The sequence below is a fragment of the Lissotriton vulgaris genome, chromosome 3_1 (assembly GCF_964263255.1).
Source record: "Lissotriton vulgaris chromosome 3_1, aLisVul1.2, whole genome shotgun sequence".
NCBI classification, from domain to species: domain Eukaryota; kingdom Metazoa; phylum Chordata; class Amphibia; order Caudata; family Salamandridae; genus Lissotriton; species Lissotriton vulgaris.
The window spans coordinates 44,234,136-44,257,918 of NC_141689.1; the positions used below are offsets into that span (position 1 = coordinate 44,234,136).

Below are 23,783 nucleotides of genomic sequence, written 5' to 3' on the forward strand. Positions count from 1 at the left end.
GTCTCTTGGCTGTGTGACAGGTGCTTGTCCCGGCCGCAGGCGTCAGCAGTCCTCGCCTCCACGGGGATGCTTCGGGTCTTGCTCCAGTGACCCGGCACTGACTGCCGCCCCTCACCCTCCCCCGCCCCCCTCCCCCCGTGTTGTTCCTGGACACTACTCAAGCATGGAGGAGGCGGAAGCAGCCAGTGCCTCCCTCCAGGCAGGGGAGTGGCGGCGGGGCCAGTCGCTCAGGGGTTGGTCCTTGGCTCAGGCGCCCCCCCCCCCCCCCACCCCTTGCATCCAATGGGCCTTCGGGCCGTGTGTTGGGGGGCTGGCTGCTGGCAGGGTGAGGCTCAGGCGGCCGCCCCCTTGCATCCAATGGCCCGTCAGGCCGTATGTTGGGGGGCTGGCTGCTGGCAGGGTGGGGGCGGCCGCGTGACGTCACGCCCAGCGGTGCCGGGATGCAGCTGCTGCTGCTGATGCTGCGGCGCCTGTATCTGAGGATGCGGAAGCCCAAGTGAGCAGAGCTGCGGGCGGCTGCGGGGCAGGATGCGGGGGCCGTGCCAGCGGGGCTGCGCACAGCGCCTCGGACGGCTGCTGCTGCTGCTGGGGGGGCTCTGCCTGGCCGGTGAGTGAGCGACGGGGACCGGGGTGGGGTGGGGTGGGGGGTCTTGTATCCGGGAGACTGGGGCGGCAGGCAGGGTGGAGAGCGTGGGGCCAGGTGCGCCTCATTGGGGAAGAGAGCGCTGTCTGTGCTGCTGAAGAGAGCGCTGTCCGTACTGCTGGAGAGAACGCTGTCCGTGCTGCTGAAGAGAGCGCTGTTTGTGCTGCTGGAGAGAGCGCTGTCCGTGCTGCTGAAGAGAGCGCGGTCTGTGCTCCTGGAGAACGCTGTCTGTGCTGCTGAAGAGAGCGCTGTCTGTGCTCCTGGAGAGCGCTGTCCGTGGTACTGAAGAGAGCGCTGTCTGTGCTGCTGAAGAGAGCGCTGTCCGTACTGCTGGAGAGAGCGCTGTCCGTGCTGCTGTAGAGAGCGCTGTCTGTGCTGCTGGAGAGAGCGCTGTCCATGGTGCTGAAGAGAACGCTGTCCGTGCTTCAGGAGAGCGCTGTCCATGGTAGTGTATATAGCGCTGTCCATGGTAGTGAGTGTAGCGTTGTCCAAGTTAGTGAGTAGAGCGCTGTCTATGGTAATGAATTTAGTGCTGTCTGTGGTGCTCTGGATGGTGCGCTGTTCAAGCTTTTAAAACGGAGCGCTCTCGGTTGTGGTAAGCGAAGCTCTGTCGTGCTGTCGAAAAAAGCGCCGTTCATGGTAGAGAAAAAAGCGCTGTCCGTGGTGCTGAAGAGACCGCTGTCTGTGCTGCAGGAGGGCGCTATCCAAGGTGTGAATGTTGCGCTGTCCATGGTAGTGAACACAGCGCTGTCCATGGCAGTGAAGAGAGGCCTGCCCTTGGTAGTGAATTTAGCACTGTCCTGGCAGCGACAGGGCGTGCGGTCCGTGGTGGTCTGGATAGTGCCTGGTTCAGGGTTTTCACCGGGGCGCTGTGCGCGGTACTGAAGACAGAGAGACTGTTGCTGGTCGTAGCAGAGCGCTGTACATGCTGATGAAATAGAGCACTGTCCGTGCTGGTGAATAAAGCGCTGTGAACATAGCGGTACCAATTGTGGTCAACATACCGTTGCCCATGGTGATGAACACAGCTCTCTCCCTGGCATTGAACATAGTGCTGTCCATGGTAGTGAAGAGAGTGCTGTCCATGGTAGTGAACACAGCGCTGTCCATGGTAGTGAAGAGAGCGCTGTCCATGGTAGTGAACACAGCGCTGTCCATGGTAGTGAAGAGAGCTCTGTCCATGGTAGTGAACACAGCGCTGTCCATGGTAGTGAACATAGTGCTGTCCATGGTAGTGAAGAGAGCGCTGAAGAGAGCGCTGTCCATGGTAGTGAACACAGCGCTGTCCATGGTAGTGAACATAGTGCTGTCTATGGTAGTGAAGGGAGCGCTGTCCATGGTAGTGAAATAGCGCTGTCCATGATAGTGAAGAGAGCTCTGTCCGTTGTAATGAACACAGCGCTGTCCATGGTAGTGAACACAGCGCTGTCCATGATAGTGAAGAGAGCGCTGTCCATGGTAGTGAACATAGTGCTGTCCATGGTAGTGAACATAGTGCTGTCCATGGTAGTGAAGAGAGCGCTGTCCATGGTAGTGAAGAGAGCGCTGTCCATGGTAGTGAAGAGAGCGCTGTCCATGGTAGTGAACACAGCGCTGTCCATGGTAGTGAACATAGTGCTGTCCATGGTAGTGAAGAGAGCACTGTCCATGGTAGTGAACACAGCGCTGTCCATGGTAGTGAACATAGCGCTGTCCATGGTAGTGAACACAGCGCTGTTCATGATAGTGAAGAGAGCGCTGTCCATGGTAGTGAAGAGAGCGCTGTCCATGGTAGTGAACACAGCGCTGTCCATGGTAGTGAACATAGTGCTGTCCATGGTAGTGAAGAGAGCACTGTCCATGGTAGTGAACATAGTGCTGTCCATGGTAGTGAACATTGCGCTGTCCATGGTAGTGAGAGAGCGCAGCCCATGGTAGTGAACACAGCGCTGTCCATGGTAGTGAAGAGAGCGCTGTCCATGGTACTGAACACAGCACTGTCCATGGTAGTGAACATAGTGCTGTCCATGGTAGTGAACACAGCGCTGTCCATGGAAGTGAAGAAAGCGCTGTCCATGGTAGTGAACATAGTGCTGTCCATGATAGTGAAGAGAGCTCTGTCCGTTGTAATGAACACAGTGCTGTCCATGGTAGTGAAGAGAGCGCAGTCCATGATAGTGAAGAGAGCGCTGTCCATGGTAGTGAACATAGCGCTGTCCATGATAGTGAAGAGAACGCTGTCCATGATAGTGAAGAGAGCGCTGTCCATGGTAGTGAACATAGCGCTGTCCATGATAGTGAAGAGAGCGCTGTCCATGGTACTGAACACAGTGCTGTCCATGGTAGTGAACATAGTGCTGTCCATGGTAGTGAACACAGCGCTGTCCATGATAGTGAAGAGAGCGCAGTCCATGGTAGTGAAGAGAGCGCTGTCCATGGTACTGAACACAGCGCTGTCCATGATAGTGAAGAGAGCGCTGTCCATGGTAGTGAACATAGCGCTGTCCATGATAGTGAAGAGAGCGCTGTGCATGATAGTGAAGAGAGCGCTGTCCAATGTAGTGAACATAGCGCTGTCCATGATAGTGAAGAGAGCGCTGTCCATGGTAGTGAACATAGTGCTGTCCATGGTAGTGAACATAGCGCTGTCCATGGTAGTGAAGAGAGCGCTGTCCATGATAGTGAAGAGAGCGCAGTCCATGGTAGTGAAGAGAGCGCTGTCCATGGTACTGAACACAGCGCTGTCCATGGTAGTGAAGAGCGCGCTGGGAGGTGAGGAGGGCGCTGGCAGTAGTGTCATGAAGACAGAACAGCGCCTGTGGTGTCCTAAAGAGAGGTCTCTGTGGTGATAGCAGGGTGGTGAGCAGAGGCTGTGGTGGTGATTCACTGGCCTCTGCCCCATCCGTGGCTCGCAGCGCCGCCGGTGAGTGTGCCCCTCCACCATCCCCTGGCACGTGGGTGAAGGACTCAGATCCGCGCTTTCCTTCCGATATCCCACTATCGGGGGGTGGGGGGGTCGTGCGGGGAGGTGGCAGTGATGTTTGCTATGGACAGTCATTCAGCTGTCATTTGGCGGCGGCCGCGGGGTGGCGCTGCGCAGACGAGCGCGGCCTCGTGTGATTGTGATAAACAAAGACCTCGGCTGCCGGGGAGCCGGCCCTGCGCTCCGCCGACGCCATGTGTGTTATCAGGCGCCCAGGCCCTCCTTGTGAGGGGGGTTTCGGTTAGGTGGCACAGGAGATGCAGCCGAGGCCAGGAAGGGATAGCTAGGAAAGGTTCCACCGGGCAAATTCACAAGTGCGGGTAGTGCAAACACTCCCCGGGCAGTGCACGATGACAGGGCATTACAGTGTAGTGCACAGAGCTACAGCATAGGATAGAGTGCACGAAGTCGGGGCATGTGAGGCACACTGCCGGGGCAAAGAATGTAGAGCACTCTTACAGACCATTTAAATGTCGGGAATAGAGTCAGGGCAATGAACTAGGATACAGTGCACACAGCCAGGGTGGAGGGGTATGGTGCACACAGCCAGGGTGGTGGGGTATGGTGCACATAGCCAGGGTGGTGGGGTATGGTGCACGCATCCAGGGTGGTGGGGTATGCAGCACACAGCCAGGGCCGTAGGGTATGGTGCACACAGCCAGGGCCGTAGGGTATGGTTCACACAGCCAGGGCGGTGGGGTATGGTGCACACAGCCAGGGTGGAGGGGTATGGTGCACACAGCCAGGGTGGTGGGTATGGCGCACACAGCCAGGTTGGTGGGGTATGGTGCACACAGCCAGGGCGGTGGGGTATGGTGCACACAGCCAGGTTGGTGGGGTATGGTGCACATAGCCAGGGTGGTGGGGTATGCAGCACACAGCCAGGGCCGTAGGGTATGGTGCACACAGCCAGGGTGGTGGGGTATGGAGCACATAGCCTGGGTGGTGGGGTATGGTGCACACAGCCTGGGCGGTGGGGTATGGTGCACACAGCCAGGGTGGTGGGGTATGGTGCACATAGCCAGGGTGGTGGGGTATGGTGCACACTGTCAGGGCCGTAGGGTATGGAGCACACAGCCAGGGTGGTGGGGTATGGTGCACACAGCCAGGGTGGTGGGGTATGGTGCACACAGCCAGGGCGGTGGGATATGGTGCACACTGCCAGGGCCGTAGGGTATGGTGCACACAGCCAGGGTTTTGGGGTATGGTGCACACAGCCAGGGTGGTGGGGTATGGTGCACATAGCCAGGGTGGTGGGGTATGGTGCACACAGCCAGGGCCATAGGGTATGGTGCACACAGCCAGGGTGGTGGGGTATGGTGCACACAGCCAGGGTGGTGGGGTATGGTGCACATAGCCAGGGTGGTGGGGTATGGTGCACACAGCCAGGGTGGTGGGGAATGGTGCACACAGCCAGGGTGGTGGGGTATGGTGCACACAGCCAGGGCGGTGGGATATGGTGCACACTGCCAGGGCCGTAGGGTATGGTGCACACAGCCAGGGTGTTGGGGTATGGTGCACACAGCCAGGGCGCTGGGGTATGGTGCACACTGCCAGGGCCATAGGGTATGGTGCACACAGCCAGGGTGGTGGGGTATGGTGCACACAGCCAGGGTGGTGGGGTATGGTGCACACAGCCAGGGTGGTGGGGTATGGTGCACATAGCCAGGGTGGTGGGGTATGGTGCACACAGCCAGGGTGGTGGCGTATGGTGCACACTGCCAGGGCCGTAGGGTATGGTGCACACAGCCAGGGTGTTGGGGTATGGTGCACACAGCCAGGGTGGTGGGGTATGGTGCACACAGCCAGGGTGGTGGCGTATGGTGCACACTGCCAGGGCCGTAGGGTATGGTGCACACAGCCAGGGTGGTGGGGTATGCAGCACACAGCCAGGGGCGTAGGGTATGCTGCACACAGCCAGGGTGGTGGGGAATGGTGCACACAGCCAGGGCGCTGGGGTATGGTGCACACTGCCAGGGCCATAGGGTATGGTGCACACAGCCAGGGTGGTGGGGAATGGTGCACACAGCCAGGGTGGTGGGGTATGGTGCACACAGCCAGGGTGGTGGGGTATGGTGCACACAGCCAGGGTGGTGGGGTATGGTGCACACAGCCAGGGTGGTGGAGTATGGTGCACACAGCCAGGGTGGTGGGGTATGGTGCACACAGCCAGGGTGGTGGGGTATGGTGCACACAGCCAGGGTGGTGGCGTATGGTGCACACTGCCAGGGCCGTAGGGTATGGTGCACACAGCCAGGGTGTTGGGGTATGGTGCACACAGCCAGGGTGGTGGGGTATGCAGCACACAGCCAGGGGCGTAGGGTATGCTGCACACAGCCAGGGTGGTGGGGAATGGTGCACACAGCCAGGGCGCTGGGGTATGGTGCACACTGCCAGGGCCAAAGGGTATGGTGCACACAGCCAGGGTGGTGGGGAATGGAGCACACAGCCATGGTGGTGGGGTATGGTGCACACTGCCGGGACCGTAGGGTATGGAGCACACAGCCAGGGTGTTGGGGTATGGTGCACACAGCCAGGGTGGTGGGGTATGGTGCACACTGCCGGGACCGTAGGGTATGGAGCACACAGCCAGGGTGGTGGGTATGGTGCACACAGCCATGGCGCTGGGGTATGGTGCACACTGCCAGGGCCATAGGGTATGGGGCACACAGCCAGGGTGGTGGGGAATGGTGCACACAGCCAGGGTGGTGGGGTATGGTGCACACAGCCAGGGCCATAGGGTATGGTGCACACAGCCAGGGTGGTGGGGAATGGTGCACACAGCCAGGGTGGTGGGGTATGGTGCACACAGCCAGGGCCATAGGGTATGGTGCACACAGCCAGGGTGGTGGGGTATGGTGCACACAGCCAGGGCGGTGGGGTATGTTGCACACTGCCAGGGCCATAGGGTATGGTGCACACAGCCAGGGTGGTGGCGTATGGTGCACACAGCCAGGGTGGTGGGGTATGGTGCACACAGCCAGGGTGGTGGCGTATGGTGCACACAGCCAGGGTGGTGGGGTATGCAGCACACAGCAAGGGCAGTAGGACATAGTGCATAGGACTAGGGAATACAAATGTAGTGTACACTGCCATGGCATGTATTGTAGGGCACACTCCCGGGGCATTAGAATTCACATCCTTCCACACCAGTGGGATGCCGTGTGCCCTCCCAGCCAGTTAGCACGCTGTGCACCTCACTCGTGCTCGTGCTAGGTACAACCAATGTGAGTTGCTATGAGGTACAACTCTATCCTAGGACAGGGCAGTGAAGGGTAATGTGCATTGTTTTGTAGTACGACTCTACCCTAGGACAGGTTGTGATGAATGATGCGCATTGGTTTTTAGTGCGACTCTCCCCTAGGACAGGGCTCCTCCCCTACAGAGGTTCTGCAGACATTGACCACCTGCTGCTCACAGAAGGGGGTAAGTGTCTGCCTTAGCCCCCTATAATTGGGAATGCCATTCAGAAATATGTCTGGTAATTCCATGTGCTTGCCGTTATTCCCCATTCTAAGCGATCTAAGGGCACATTTATCAATCTTTCATACAGTGCTTCTTGAAAGGACAGGAATGCGCCATATTTAACATTATGCAGCACATTCCTGTGCTTTCCCAGCACGGGCACAGTTTTGGCCGCCTAGCACCAATGCACTCTCCCCTGCCTCACGCTGCATTGTAAGCAGGATTGCTTTTGTGCAGGAAGAGCACATTCCTGCACTAAAACAATACTGAGATAGGAAAAAAACAAGGAGAACTAAAGATATTTGTCTGCGTTGTGCCTCACCTGTGCAGGCGTGGTATTTAGGCCCATTCCTGGGTCTACCATTAATGGTAAATCTACAAATGCGCCAAAATCCATGGGTGGATGCGTGGGAACATCCACGCTCCACCAATGGAATGCAGTAGCGGCTGATATCAGGTGAAAGTGGTGAGGCAATCCTGGGGTGGGGGAGATAAAAACAAAAAGTAGAACTTACCTGCCTCTTGCCTAGCGACATTCTTCTACTGACTGCTGTTCACAGGCTGAGGCTCCCAGACTTCCCTACGGCCAATCCCAGCGCTTCTCTCTGCCAGCATGAGGGAAGTGCTGGGATTGGCCTGAGCGGGCTGGTTTTACGCTCCAACGAGGACTGGGAGCATGTGGCTGCTGTTCTCTCCATCCAGCATTGCAGCTTGCGTTGGAGAGATGTCAGTGCTCATGTCCATTTGGCCGTGCGCAGACCAGCGGACAAACCGACATGTGCACTGACAGCAGTGCCGACGACTCCCTCTTCATGCCTGTCATCAATTAGGCCCCGCCCCCACGACGGCCCTGGGAGAAAAATAAAATGATTATCAACTTGGTTTACTGTCATTTTGCTTTTTAATTTTTGCAGCTGCTGGCAGGGAAGGATGGCGCTCCTCCACCACCACGGAGGAGCTGCCGCTGGTGGAATGACTCCATGGGGCGGAGAAGCTCGGGCAACGCTTTGCACTGCCTTGTGTTACTCTAGATTTCTGAATCCATACAGGGCCAGGCAAGGTGGCCTTGAAGGCCTGGTAAATCTCACTTGTGTTTTGCTCACCCTTGTGCCCCTGGATGGTGAAGGGCAATGCCAAACCTTGATAAATGTGCCCGCTGTTTCGTAATTGAAGGAATTATTTTGCTGATTTTGCCTACCTGGAATACCCGGAATCTGTAAACAGAACTCCTCCAAACCTGGGTGCGGTCCAGCAAGCCACCACTGAAGATATTCACAGGTGCTTCCTGGCTTTAACCCGTTGCGTGATCGCGTCGGTAGTCCCGTCCACTTCGTGGAGCGCCCACACCGCGGCGGAATGTCTGCCGCGGTAATAGACATGGGGCTTATTCACAAACCCAGCTCACCACCAGAACATCCCCTTCTTCACGTCCCTGCAGCACAATGGGCTCCCCCATATCTACAAGGCCACGGAAAGCCACACTGCATGTGTGTGCAGTTATGGTGTAACCCAATGCGATGAAAATCCCTGCGTTGCCTCACACTGCTAGGGGAGGCGTGCCATGGGCATTGCGATGGGTGCTCGCACTCAACGCTTGGGTTTTTTTGACACATTCCCAGATTCAGAACATAGAATAAAACTGTGAATGCGTAAAAACGGCGCCTCCCCAGGGCAGGTGCACTGGTTGTCTTTGTGCAGGAAGGTGTCCCTTTCTGCACAAACACAATCCAAATTCAACTCAGGCACTCCTGGCCCTTTCCTTTTGAGGCACTCCTCAGCCCTTTCCTTTTGAGGCACTCCTGAGCCCTTTCCTTTTGAGGCACTCCTGGCTGTTTCCTCTTGAGGCACTCCTGGCCCTTTCCTTTTGAGGCACTCCTGAGCCCTTTCCTTTTGAGGCACTCCTGTGCCCTTTCCTTTTGAGTCACTCCTGAGCCCTTTCCTTTTGAGGCACTCCTGTGCCCTTTCCTTTTGAGTCACTCCTGTGCCCTTTCCTTTTGAGGCACTCCTGAGCCCTTTTCTTTTGAGGCACTCAAGAGCCCTTTCCTTTTGAGGCACTCCTCAGCCCTTTCCTTTTGAGGCACTCCTGAGCCCTTTCCTTTTGAGGCACTCCTGTGCCCTATCCTTTTGAGGCACTCCAGAGCCCTCTCCTTTTGAGTCACTCCTCAGCCCTTTCCTTTTGAGGCACTCCTGAGCCCTTTCCTTTTGAGGCACTCCTGTGCCTTCTCCTTTTGAGGCGATCCTGAGCCCTTTCCTTTTGAGGCACTCCTGGCTGTTTCCTCTTGAGGCACTCCTGGCCCTTTCCTTTTGAGGCACTCCTGAGCCCTTTCCTTTTGAGGCACTCCTGTGCCCTTTCCTTTTGAGTCACTCCTGAGCCCTTTCCTTTTGAGGCACTCCTGTGCCCTTTCCTTTTGAGTCACTCCTGAGCCCTTTCCTATTGAGGCACTCCTGTGCCCTTTCCTTTTGAGGCACTCCTGAGCCCTTTCCTTTTGAGGCACTCCTGTGACCTTTCCTTTTGAGGCGATCCTGAGCCCTTTCCTTTTGAGGCACTCCTGTGCCCTATCCTTTTGAGGCACTCCAGAGCCCTCTCCTTTTGAGTCACTCCTGAGCCCTTTCCTTTAGAGGCACTCCTGAGCCCTTTCCTTTTGAGGCACTCCTGTGCCCTTTCCTTTTGAGGCACTCATGTGCCCTTTCCTTTTGAGGCACTCCTGAGCCCTTTCCTTTTGAGGCACTCCTGAGCCCTTTCCTTTTGAGGCACTCCTGAGCCCTTTCCTTTTGAGGCACTCCTGAGCCCTTTCCTTTTGAGGCACTCCTGTGCCCTTTCCTTTTGAGGCACTCATGCGCCCTTTCCTTTTGAGGCACTCCTGGCCCTTTCCTTTTGAGGCACTCCTGAGCTATCTCCTTTTGAGGCACTCCTGAGCCCTTTCCTTTTGAGGCACTCCAGAGCCCTTTCCTTTTGAGGCACTCCTGTGCCCTTTCCTTTTGAGGCACTCATGTGCCCTTTCCTTTTGAGGCACTCCTGTGCCCTTTCCTTTTGAGGCACTCCTGAGCCCTTTCCTTTTGAGGCACTCCAGAGCCCTTTCCTTTTGAGGCACTCCTGAGCCCTTTCCTTTTGAGGCACTCCAGAGCCCTTTCCTTTTGAGGCGCTCCAGAGACCTTTCCTTTTGAGGCACTCCTGAGCCTTTTCCTTTTGAGGCACTCCTGAGCCCTTTCCTTTTGAGGCACTCCTGAGCCCTTTTCTTTTGAGGCACTCCAGAGCCCTTTTCTTTTGAGGCACTCCAGAGCCCTTTCCTTTTGGGGCACTCCTGAGCCCTTTCCTTTTGAGGCACTCCGGAGCCCTTTCCTTTTGAGGCACTCCTGAGCCTTTTCCTTGTGAGGCACTCCAGAGCCCTTTCCTTTTGAGGCACTCCTGTGCCCTTTCCTTTTGAGGCACTCCTGTGCCCTTTCCTTTTGAGGCACACCTGGCCCTTTCCTTTTGAGGCACTCCTGTGCCCTTTCCTTTTGAGGCACTCCTGGCCCTTTCCTTTTGAGGCACTCAAGATCCCTCTCCTTTTGAGGCACTCCAGATCCCTCTCCTTTTGAGGCACTCCTGAGCCCTTTCCTTTTGAGGCACTCCTGAGCCCTTTCCTTTTGAGGCACTCCTGTGCCCTTTCCTTTTGAGGCACACATGGCCCTTTCCTTTTGAGGCACTCCTGTGCCCTTTCCTTTTGAGGCACTCCTGGCCCTTTCCTTTTGAGGCACTCCTGAGCCCTCTCCTTTTGAGGCACTCCAGAGCCCTCTCCTTTTGAGGCACTCCTGAGCCCTCTCCTTTTGAGGCACTCCTGAGCCCTTTCCTTTTGAGGCACTCCTGAGCCCTTTTCTTTTGAGGCACTCCTGAGCCCTTTCCTTTTGAGGCACTCCTGAGCCCTTTCCTTTTGAGGTACTCCTGGCCCTTTTCTTTTGAGGTACTCCTGGCCCTTTCCTTTTGAGGCACTCCTGAGCCCTTTCCTTTTGAGGTACTCCTGGCCCTTTCCTTTTGAGGTACTCCTGGCCCTTTCCTTTTGAGGCACTCCTGTGCCCTTTCCTTTTGAGGCACTCCTGAGCCCTTTCCTTTTGAGGCACTCCTGAGCCCTTTCCTTTTGAGGCACTCCTGAGCCCTTTCCTTTTGAGGTACTCCTGGCCCTTTCCTTTTGAGGTACTCCTGGCCCTTTCCTTTCGAGGCACTCCGGAGCCCTTTCCTTTTGAGGTACTCCTGGCCCTTTCCTTTTGAGGCACTCCTGAGCCCTTTCCTTTTGAGGTAGGGCAGCACAGCAAGACGCCTCGAGGCGCTGCCGCGCACCACCATGTTGTAAACGAGGCCCCTCCCTTTTCTGGTTTCCTTTTCACGGTGGCCCTTGTATCTCTATGTCTTGTAGTCGGGGCCGGGGTGGCCTATGGGGCCCTCTGGCAGTGTCTGATGGGCTGGTGTGATAGGGCAGTGGGAGGGATGCTCTCTGGTCAGAAGGCCTGGCTTTCATTGTTGATTTTCCCGATCTTACCACATAAATCACAATGTATCTGGTCTCCCATAGCTTTCGAAACTGCCTTGATGTGCGAATGTGCCCCTTTTTGGCGGGTCGGATTTGTTACTGTGGCGCGTTTATGCTGGTGCCTCATTCTATTGTCTGTTTCTGGTTCATCAAGATGCATAATGTTCTTTGTTTCTGCTTTAGGTTTGTGTTAGTGACGCATAATGTGAATTGATTTGACTTTAGATGTATTCCCCTGAGCCGCCAGCGGTTCATAATGGCCATTACCTCCACTTTAAAAGTTTGCCTATGCACTTCCAGTGTCGCATAATGTGCAGTCTTTCACTTCTGATTCATGGCGATGAGCTCCCAATGGCACATAATGTGCATTGTTTTGCCTTTTGATTTATGTCCTGCGCTTGCAATGATGCGTAATGCACTATGTTTTGACTTTGAATTTACGTACATGTCCAGGCAGTGACGCATAAAGTGCAATGGTTTGTCTTTAGATCTATGTCTATGCATTTGTGGTGCCACATCATGTGCACTGTTTCAGCTTTAGATGTCTGCCCATGAGATCATATGAAGGCATAAAGTGCACTGCTCCAGCTTCGGATTTATGTCCATGCACTTTCAGTGATGCATAATGTGCTTTGTTTCTGCTTAAGATTCATGTCCCTGTGCAGGCACTGACACATTATGTATATTGCTTTGTCTTTAGATTTAGGTTCATGGCTTGGCAGTGACACTTAATGTACATTGTTTCCACTTTATGATTATGTGTATGGGTCTGCGCGAGGCATAATGTGCATTGCTTCCACTTTAGATTTATGTTGAAGCAGTTGCAGTGATGCATAATGTGCAGTGTTTTGGATTTAAATGTATGCCCTTGCTCTTGTAGTGTTGCATAATGTGCATTGTTGTGGCTTTAGATTTATGTGATTGTGCATTCATTGCTGCATAGTGTGAATTGTTTGGCTTTAGATTTTTGTCCATGTGCATTGTTTCGGATTGAGATTTCTGTCCATGTGCAGGCACTGTCGCATACTGTGCATTGTTTCGGCTTTAGATTATGCCAATGCACTTACAATGATGTATGTGATGTCGCTTTAAATTTATGTCCATGTGCTTGCAGTGATGCACAATGTGTATTGCTCCGTCTTCAGATATATGACTATACACTTGCAGTGATGCATAATGTGCATAGTTTTGACTCGAGATTTCTGCCCATGAGCAGGCAGTGATTTACAATGTCATTGTTTTGGCTTTAGATGTCTGTCAATGTGCTGACACTGATGCATAATATGCCTTGTTTTGGCTTTAGATTTATGTTTGTGTGCAGGCACTGAGGCGTAATGTATACTGCTTCATCTTTAGATGTATGTCCATGTGCTCCCAGTGATGCATTATGTGAATTGTTCGACTTTAGGTTCATGTGCATGCAATTGCAGTGAACCATTATGTGCATTGCTTCTGCTTTAGAATTATGTAACTGCTCTTGCATTGACACATAAAGTGCATATTTTTGTTAATAGATTGATATCCATGATCTCACAGTGATGCCTGATGTGCATTGTTTTGTCTCTAGATTTATGCCTATGAGCAGCTAGTGATGCATAATGTGCATTGTTTCGGCTTTACATTTATGTCCTTGTGCCGACAGTGACACATTAAGTGAATTATTTTGACTTTAAATTTATGAACATTCACTTGCACTGAAGCATTATGTGCAGTGCTTCTGCTTTAGAATGATGTCTATGCGCTCACAGTGACGCATAATGTGCATTGTTTTGTCTCTAGATTTATGTTCTTGGGTTTGCAGTGCTGCATAATATGCATTGTTTAATCTTTATATGTATGTCCATGCGCTCACAGTGACGCATAACGTGCATTGTTAAGACTTGAGATTTATGTCCATGCGCTCACAGTGACGCATAATGTGCATTGTGTTTGCTTCAGATGTATATCCATGTGCAGGCACTGACATGTAATATACTTTGCTTCATCTTTAGATTTATGTCCTTGCGCTCACAGTGACGCATAACATGTATTGTTAAGACTTGAGATTTATGTCCACGCGCTCACAGTGACGCATAATGTGCATTGTTTTGGTTTTAGATTCATGACCATACGATTCCAGTAACTCATAAAGTCCATTACTTCGACTTTAGATTTCTGTCTATGCACTTGCAATGTCGCATAATTTGCTGTTTCAGACTTTTCATTTATGAGCTCACATTGACGCGTAACGTACATTGTTTCGACTTTGGATTTTTGGCCATGTGCAGGCAGTGACACATAATATGCATTGTTTTTTTTTTAGATTTATGTCCATGGGTTTGCAGCGCTGCATATTGTGGAATGTTTCGGCTTTAAATTTATGTTTATGTGCTGCAGTGATGCATACTGTGCATTGTTTTGCCTTCAGATTTATGTCCATGGGCAGGCACTGATACATGATGTACATTTTTTTGGTTTTAGTTTTATGTCCATGTACAGGCACTGACGCATAATGCACATTGTTTCGGGTTTAGATTTACGTCCATGTGCAGGCACTGACTGATAATATGCATTGTTTTGTCTTTAGATTTATGCCATGCGTATGCAGTGATGCATAATGTGCATTGTTTCGGCTTTAAATTCATGTCCATGCGCTTGCAGTGATGCATAACGTCTATTGTATTGTCTTTAGAATTATGTCCATGTGCTTGCAGTGCTGCATAATGTGCCTTGTATTGTCTTTAGATTTAAGTCCATGTGCAGGCACTGACGCATAATGTGCATTGTTTTGACTTTAGATTCATGTCCATGCGCTTGCAGTGATGCATAACGGCCATTGTATTGTCTTTAGAATTATGTCCATATGCTTGCAGTGCTGCATAATGTGCCTTGTATAGTCTTTAAATTTAAGTCCATGTGCAGGCACTGACGCATAATGTACATTGTTTCGGGTTTAGATTTACGTCCATGTGCAGGCACTGACTCATAATATGCATTGTTTTGTCTTTAGATTTATGCCATGCGTATGCAGTGATGCATAATGTGCATTGTTTCGGCTTTAGATTCATGTCCATGCGCTTGCAGTGATGCATAACGGTCATTGTATTGTCTTTAGAATTATGTCCATATGCTTGCAGTGCTGCATAATGTGCCTTGTATAGTCTTTAAATTTAAGTCCATGTGCAGGCACTGACGCATAATGTACATTGTTTCGGGTTTAGATTTACGTCCATGTGCAGGCACTGACTCATAATATGCATTGTTTTGTCTTTAGATTTATGCCATGTGTATGCAGTGATGCATACTGTGCATTGTTTCGGCTTTAGATTCATGTCCATGCGCTTGCAGTGATGCATAACGGCCATTGTATTGTCTTTAGAAGTATGTCCATATGCTTGCAGTGCTGCATAATGTGCCTTGTATAGTCTTTAAATTTAAGTCCATGTGCAGGCACTGACGCATAATGTACATTGTTTCTGGTTTAGATTTACGTCCATGTGCAGGCACTGACTCATAATGTACATTGTTTCGGGTTTAGATTTACGTCCATGTGCAGGCACTGACTCATAATATACATTGTTTTGTCTTTAGATTTATGCCATGCGTATGCAGTGATGCATAATGTGCATTGTTTCGGCTTTAGATTCATGTCCATGCGCTTGCAGTGATGCATAACGGCCATTGTATTGTCTTTAGAATTATGTCCATACGCTTGCAGTGCTGCATAATGTGCCTTGTATAGTCTTTAAATTTAAGTCCATGTGCAGGCACTGACGCATAATGTACATTGTTTCGGGTTTAGATTTACGTCCATGTGCAGGCACTGACTCATAATATGCATTGCTTTGTCTTTAGATTTATGCCATGCGTATGCAGTGATGCATAATGTGCATTGTATTGCCTTTAGATTTATGTCCATACGCTTGCAGTGATGCATAATGTGCAGTGATGCGGCTTTAGATTTAAGCCCCTGTGCTTGCAGTGATGCATAATGTGCAGTGTTTCGCCTTTAGATTTACGCCCATGTGCTTGCATAATGTGCAATGTTTCAAGTTTAGATTTACGCTGATGTGCTTGCAGTGATGCATAATGTGCATTGTTTCGCCTTTAGATGAATGCCCATGTGCTTGCAGTGCTGCATACTATGCATTGTTTCGGCTTTCGATTTATGTCCATATAGTTGCAGTGATGCATAATGTGCAGTGTTTTAGCTTTTGATTTACCCCAATGGTATTTCCTGCTAATCAATTTTATATATTGTGTTTTCACAAATGTTTTGTTTTTTAATATGTATGTTTAAATGTAATCTTGTATGGTCTAAAAGACCGAAATAAAGATTTTTGGATTGGATTGGATAATGTGCATTGTTTCGCCTTTAGATTTACGCCCATGCGCTTGCAGCAATGCATAATGTGCAGTGTTGTGGCTTTAGATTTAGGTCCCTGCGCTTGCATTGGCGCATAACGTGCATTAATTCACCTTTAGATTTATGTCGATGCGCTTGCATTGGCGCATAACGTGCATTACTTCAGCTTTAAAATCACATACATGTGCAAGGCCACCATACATGCAGGTCATTGCTGTTGCTGTCAGAGTGCCCCGCGTGCTTGCAGGAGGAGATGACGTGCGTTGCTCGTTTCATAATAGCCACGCCCATGTGCAGCAGCAATGCATGACGCGCCCTGCTCCGCTTTACATACATAACCATGCGCTCGCAGTGACTGGTGGTGCATACTGCGCTCTGCTGGTGGTCCTGAGGCTTGCATGTGTTTCTAGGGGGCTTGGTTCTCTCTGTGCTGGTGCTTCTGCTCTGGGGTTTACCGAACCCGCTCCCCAGCGGCATGTGTGCCGGTCCGTGGGCCCTGGCAGTACCTCCGGAAGGCCTGTGCCCTTAGCATGCCTTCCTCGATTCATGGGAGAAAGGGGAGGGGGTTCGCTGTGTTTAGTGTGAGTTTTTTGGAACTGCAGGACGGGGCTGTAGGGTGCATGCAGTCTTGGTGGAGCGTGTGGCGGCGTGCACAGTACTGGCACCGGGGAGAGAGCAGGCTTCTGGGAGGGCCTCTCTGGGCAGAGTGGGTCGTATGTGGACAGCCCTCTTCAGAAGGGCGGCTGGCACCGAGGAGAGAGCAGGCTTCTGGGAGGCTCTCTCTGGGCAGGGTGGGTCGTATGTGGACAGGCCCTCTTCAGAGGGGCGGCTGGCACCGAGGAGAGAGCAGGCTCCTGGGAGGGTCTCTCTTGGCAGGGTGGGTCGTATGTGGACAGCCCTCTTCAGAGGGGCGGCTGGCACCGCGGAGAGAGCAGGCTTCTGGGAGGGCCTCTCTGGGCAGAGTGGGTCGTATGTGGACAGCCCTCTTCAGAGGGGCGGCTGGCACCGAGGAGAGAGCAGGCTTCTGGGAGGCTCTCTCTGGGCAGGGTGGGTCGTATGTGGACAGCCCTCTTCAGAAGGGCGGCTGGCACCGAGGAGAGAGCAGGCTTCTGGGAGGCTCTCTCTGGGCAGGGTGGGTCGTATGTGGACAGGCCCTCTTCAGAGGGGCGGCTGGCACCGAGGAGAGAGCAGGCTTCTGGGAGGGCCTCTCTGGGTGGGGTGGGGTGGTAGGTGGACAGCCCCTCTTCAGAGGGGCGGCTGGCACCGCGGAGAGAGCAGGCTCCTGGGAGGGTCTCTCTGGGTGGGGTGGGTCGTATGTGGACAGGCCCTCTTCAGAGGGGGGCGGCTGGCACCGAGGAGAGAGCAGGCTCCTGGGAGGGTCTCTCTGGGCAGGGTGGGTCGTATGTGGACAGGCCCTCTTCAGAGGGGGGCGGCTGGCACCGAGGAGAGAGCAGGCTCCTGGGAGGGTCTCTCTTGGCAGGGTGGGGTGTGTGTGGACAGCCCTCTTCAGAGGGGCGGCTGGCACCGAGGAGAGAGCAGGCTCCTGGGAGGGTCTCTCTTGGCAGGGTGGGGTGTGTGTGGACAGCCCTCTTCAGAGGGGCGGCTGGCACCGAGGAGAGAGCAGGCTCCTGGGAGGGCCTCTCTGGGCAGGGTGGGTCGTATGTGGACAGGCCCTCTTCAGAGGGGCGGCTGGCACCGCGGAGAGAGCAGGCTTCTGGGAGGGCCTCTCTGCAGGGTGGGTCGTATGTGGACAGGCCCTCTTCAGAGGAGCTGCTGGCACCGAGGAGAGAGCAGGCTTCTGGGAGGGCCTCTCTGGGCGGGGTGGGTCGTATGTGGACAGGCCCCCTTCAGAGGGGGGCGGCTGGCACCGAGGAGAGAGCAGGCTTCTGGGAGGGCCTCTCTGCAGGGTGGTGTGGTGTGTGGACAGGCCCTCTTTAGAGGAGCGGCTGGCACCGGGGAGAGAGCAGGCTTCTGGGAGGGCCTCTCTGGGCGGGGTGGTGTGGTAGGTGGACAGCCCCTCTTCAGAGGCTGGGTCAGTTCTTGTCGTGCCTGGCAGCCGCAGTCTGAGTGTGCATTGCTCGGTCGCTCCCGTCGGTTTGTTTATTTCTGCTCTGTTTGAGGCCGTGTTCAGACCTCCTGGTAAAGGCTCTGTACGTGATATATAAAAACACTCACTGTATAAATAATGTAAGCGTCATCTGAAGCCCGCAGGCACGCTCTACTGGGCACACCGGACCCCATGGGTGTCTCTTTTGTGCTGTGGTCTCATTTATGTGCACTCATCTGAGAGCAGGAGAGTGTGTTACAGATGGAGAGAGGAGAGGGGCGCACTCTGCATTGAGCGAGGGAGGAGAGAGCGCGCAGCAATGGGTGTGAGTGTGTGAGTGTGTGTGCTTGTCTTTGGTGTAAAGGGGGAGGGGAAAGGGTAGAGGGGTTGTTTAGAAGTGTGTATGTATGTGCAGGTGTGAAAGAGGGGGAGGGAAGAGTGTGTAGAGGGAGGGGATGTGTGTGTGTGTGAGTGTGTTTGGTATACATGGAGAGGAAAGAGGAGAGATGACGGGGCTTGCTCAGCATTGTGTGGTAGTGAGTGGGACCGGGAGAGAAGAGAGAAGGTGTGCTCCACAGTGTGTGGGTATGTCTGTGTAAGAAGAGCAGAGGGAGAGAGAGAGAGAGGGCTTGCTCCTGCCGTGTGTGGGTGTGAGTGAGTGTGTGTGAGTGGGGCAGGAAGAGATGAGCAAGGGCTTGCACAGCATTGTGTGGGTCTGAATGTGTGTCAGTGGCATAGACAGAGAGGAGAGAGGGTTTGCTCAGCATTGTTTGGGTGTGAATGTGTGTGAGTGGCATAGAAGGAGAGGAGAGAGGGTTTGCTCAGCATTGTTTGGGTGTGAATGTGTGTGAGTGGCATTGAAGGAGAGGAGAGAGTGTTTGCTCAGCATTGTTTGGGTGTGAATGTGTGTGAGTGGCATAGACATAGAGGAGAGGGGGTTTGCTCAGCATTGTTCGGGTCTGAATGTGTGTGAGTGGCATAGAAGGAGAGGAGAGAGGGTTTGCTCAGCATTGTTTGGTTGTGAATGTATGTGAGTGGGATTGGAGGAGAGGAGAGAGGGCCTGCTCAGCATTGTCTGGGTGTGAATGTGTGTGAGTGGCACAGACGGAGAGGAGAGAGGGTTTGCTCAGCATTGTTTGGGTGTGAATGTGTGTGAGTGGCACAGACGGAGAGGAGAGAGGGTTTGCTTAGCATTGTTTGGTTGTGAATGTGAGTGAGTGGGATTGGAGGAGAGGAAAGAGGGTTTCCTCAGCATTGTTTGGGTGTGAATGTGTGTGAGTGGCCTAGACAGAGAGGAGAGAGGGTTTGCTCAGCATTGTTCGGGTGTGTATGTGTGTGAGTGGCATAGAAGGAGAGGATAGAGGGTTTGCTTAGCATTGTTTGGTTGTGAATGGGTGTGAGTGGCATAGACAGAGAGGAGAGAGGGTTTGCTCAGCATTGTTTGGTTGTGAATGTGTGTGAGTGGCATAGAAGGAGAGGAGAGAGGGTTTGCTCAGCATTGTTTGGTTGTGAATGTATGTGAGTGGGATTGGAGGAGAGGAGAGAGGGCCTGCTCAGCATTGTTTGGGTGTGAATGTGTGTGAGTGGCTTGGAAGGAGAGGAGAGAGGGTTTGCTCAGCATTGTTTGGGTGTGAATGTGTGTGAGTGGCATAGAAGGAGAGGAGAGAGGGTTTGCTCAGCATTGTTTGGTTGTGAATGTATGTGAGTGGGATTGGAGGAGAGGAGAGAGGGCCTGCTCAGCATTGTCTGGGTGTGAATGTGTGTGAGTGGCACAGACGGAGAGGAGAGAGGGTTTGCTCAGCATTGTTTGGGTGTGAATGTGTGTGAGTGGCACAGACGGAGAGGAGAGAGGGTTTGCTTAGCATTGTTTGGTTGTGAATGTGAGTGAGTGGGATTGGAGGAGAGGAAAGAGGGTTTCCTCAGCATTGTTTGGGTGTGAATGTGTGTGAGTGGCCTAGACAGAGAGGAGAGAGGGTTTGCTCAGCATTGTTCGGGTGTGTATGTGTGTGAGTGGCATAGAAGGAGAGGATAGAGGGTTTGCTTAGCATTGTTTGGTTGTGAATGGGTGTGAGTGGCATAGACAGAGAGGAGAGAGGGTTTGCTCAGCATTGTTCAGGTGTGAATGTGTGTGAGTGGCATAGAAGGAGAGGAGAGGGTTTGCTTAGCATTGTTTGGTTGTGAATGTGTGTGAGTGGCGTAGACAGAGAGGACAGAGGGTTTGCTCGGCATTGTTCGGGTGTGAATGTGTGTGAGTGGCATGGGAGGAGAGAGGGTTTGCTCAGCTTTGTTTGGGTGTGAATGTGTGTGAGTGGCATAGACAGAGAGGAGAGAGGGTTTGCTCAGCATTGTTTGGTTGTGAAATTGTGTGAGTGGGATTGGAGGAGAGAAGAGAGGGCTTGCTCAGCATTGTTTGGTTGTGAATGTGTGTGAGTGGCATTGAAGGAACGAAGAGAGGGTTTGCTCAGCATTATTTGGTTGTGAATGTGTGTGAGTGGGATTGGAGGAGAGGAGAGAGGGTTTGCTCAGCATTGTTTGGGTGTGAATGCGTGTGAGTGGGATTGGAGGAGAGGAGAGAGGGTTTGCTCAGCATTGTTTGGGTGTGAATGTGTGTGAGTGGCATAGACGGAGAGGAGAGAGGGTTTGCTCAGCATTGTTTGGTTGTGAATTTGTGTGAGTGGGATTGGAGGAGAGAAGAGAGGGTTTGCTCAGCATTGTTTGGTTGTGAATGTGTGTGAGTGGGATAGACAGAGAGGAGAGAGGGTTTGCTCAGCATTGTTTGGTTGTGAATGTGTGTGAGTGGCATTGAAGGAAAGAAGAGAGGGTTTGCTCAGCATTATTTGGTTGTGAATGTGTGTGAGTGGCATGGAAGGCGAGGCGAGAGGGTTTGCTCAGCATTGTTTGGGTGTGAATGTGTGTAAGTGGCATAGACGGAGAGGAGAGAGGGTTTGCTCAGCATTGTTTGGTTGTGAATGTGTGTGAGTGGCATAGACGGAGAGGAGAGAGGGTTTGCTCAGCATTGTTTGGTTGTGAATCTGTGTGAGTGGCATAGACGGAGAGGAGAGAGGGTTTGCTCAGCATTGTTTGGTTGTGAATGTATGTGAGTGGGATTGGAGGAGAGGAGAGAGGGCCTGCTCAGCATTGTCTGGGTGTGAATGTGTGTGAGTGGCACAGACGGAGGGGAGAGAGGGTTTGCTCAGCATTGTCTGGGTGTGAATGTGTGTGAGTGGGATTGGAGGAGAGAAGAGAGGGTTTGCTCAGCATTGTTTGGTTGTGAATGTGTGTGAGTGGCATAGAAGGAGAGGAGAGAGGGCTTGCTCAGCATTGTTTGGTTGTGAATGTGTGTGAGTGGCATAGACGGAGAGGTGAGAGGGTTTGCTCAGCATTGTTTGGTTGTGAATCTGTGTGAGTGGCATAGAAGGAGAGGAGAGAGGGTTTGCTCAGCATTGTTTGGTTGTGAATGTATGTGAGTGGGATTGGAGGAGAGGAGAGAGGGCCTGCTCAGCATTGTCTGGGTGTGAATGTGTGTGAGTGGCACAGACGGAGAGGAGAGAGGGTTTGCTCAGCATTGTCTGGGTGTGAATGTGTGTGAGTGGGATTGGAGGAGAGAAGAGAGGGTTTGCTCAGCATTGTTTGGTTGTGAATGTGTGTGAGTGGGATTGGAAGAGAAGAGAGAGGGTTTGCTCAGCACTTGTTGGGTGTGAATATGTGTGAGTGGGCTAGACAGAGAGGAGAGAGGGTTAGCTCAGCAATGTGTGGGCGTGAGTGGCATAGAAGGAGAGGAGAGAGGGTTTGCTCAGCATTGTTTGGTTGTGAATGTATGTGAGTGGGATTGGAGGAGAGGAGAGAGGGCCTGCTCAGCATTGTCTGGGTGTGAATGTGTGTGAGTGGCACAGACGGAGAGGAGAGAGGGTTTGCTCAGCATTGTCTGGGTGTGAATGTGTGTGAGTGGGATTGGAGGAGAGAAGAGAGGGTTTGCTCAGCATTGTTTGGTTGTGAATGTGTGTGAGTGGGATTGGAAGAGAAGAGAGAGGGTTTGCTCAGCACTTGTTGGGTGTGAATATGTGTGAGTGGGCTAGACAGAGAGGAGAGAGGGTTAGCTCAGCAATGTGTGGGCGTGAGTCAGTGAGTGTGTCGTGAGTGGGACAGGAAGAGATGAGTGAGGGCTTGCACAGCATTGTGTGGGTGGGTATGTTAGTGAGTGGGACAGGGAGAGAGGAGAGGAGAGCAGGGGGTGGGTGTGAGTGAGTGTGTAGGAGTGGGACAAGGAGACAGAGGGCCTTCTCAGTACTGTTTGGGTGTGAAGGTGTGAGTGGGACAAGGAGGGAGGTATGGGCTTGCTCAGCAGTCAGTGTGCGGATGTGAGTGTGTATGAGTAGTCTCAAAACACAAAAAGGAGAGGGGAGTGTAAGCCACCAGGTCCTCCCCGAGAAAAGACCCCAAAACACATGAAAGGCGGTGCTTCTGCAATGCTGTGGTTACCTGTGTTATGGCACAAACCACTGGACACATGTCAAAGGGCAAATTCTCCAACACCCTCATTTGCAGTAGGGTTTTTTTTCCTTGGAGGGTCCCTTCTGTCAAGGACCGGTATCCGCAGAGGTGGCGGGGGAGGAGGGGGGGCTATGATTTTAGATAAGAAATCTTCCCAGTTTACAGTCGCTGGATCTGGAACATGTTTCATTGCTGGACCCCACAACACATACCGGGCAGAGGCCGGAAGGGCCCCCAGTGCGTCTCCGAGACCACTGCAGGGATGGGACAGACGTGAATGCAAAGACAGACATTGATACCACAGTGACAGGCACACTCTGCTGCAGGGCACACCGTGGGGGAGTGGTGGCTCAGGGACAGCAGAGTACTCACAGCAGACATTGATACCCCAGTGACAGGCACACTCTGCTGCAGTGCACACCGTGGGGGAGGGGCGGGTCAGGGACAGCAGAGTACTCACAGCAGACATTGATACACCAGTGACAGGCACACTCTGCTGCAGTGCACACCGTGGGGGAGGGGCGGGTCAGGGACAGCCGAGTACTCACAGCAGACATTGATACCCCAGTGACAAGCACACTCTGCTGCAGGGCACACCGTGGGGGAGGGGCGGCTCAGGGACAGCAGAGTACTCACAGCAGACATTGATACCCCAGTGACAAGCACACTCTGCTGCAGGGCACACCGTGGGGGAGTGGTGGCTCAGGGACAGCAGAGTACTCACAGCAGACATTGATACCCCAGTGACAGGCACACTCTGCTGCAGTGCACACCGTGGGGGAGGGGCGGGTCAGGGACAGCAGAGTACTCACAGCAGACATTGATACACCAGTGACAGGCACACTCTGCTGCAGTGCACACCGTGGGGGAGGGGCGGGTCAGGGACAGCCGAGTACTCACAGCAGACATTGATACCCCAGTGACAAGCACACTCTGCTGCAGGGCACACCGTGGGGGAGGGGCGGCTCAGGGACAGCAGAGTACTCACAGCAGACATTGATACCCCAGTGACAGGCACACTCTGCTGCAGTGCACACCGTGGGGGAGGGGCGGGTCAGGGACAGCAGAGTACTCACAGCAGACATTGATACCCCAGTGACAGGCACACTCTGCTGCAGTGCACACCGTGGGGGAGGGGCGGGTCAGGGACAGCAGAGTACTCACAGCAGACATTGATACCCCAGTGACAAGCACACTCTGCTGCAGGGCACACCGTGGGGGAGGGGCGGCTCAGGGACAGCAGAGTACTCACAGCAGACAGTGATACTACAGTGACAGGCACACTCTGCTGCAGGGCACACCGTGGGGGAGGGGCGGCTCAGGGC

General features: G+C 53.1%; 1 protein-coding gene across 1 annotated transcript in view; it reads left to right on the forward strand.

Moving 5' to 3' along the window:
- The first annotated feature begins 482 nt into the window (after positions 1-482).
- TMEM8B (transmembrane protein 8B) overlaps positions 483-23,783 on the forward strand; it is a 445,096-nt gene continuing 421,795 nt past the window's right edge. The window contains exon 1 of the mRNA XM_086960043.1: positions 483-607. Within this exon, the coding sequence (XP_086816169.1) occupies positions 529-607 (79 nt within the window). The 5' untranslated portion in view covers positions 483-528. The remainder of the gene's footprint in view (positions 608-23,783) is intronic.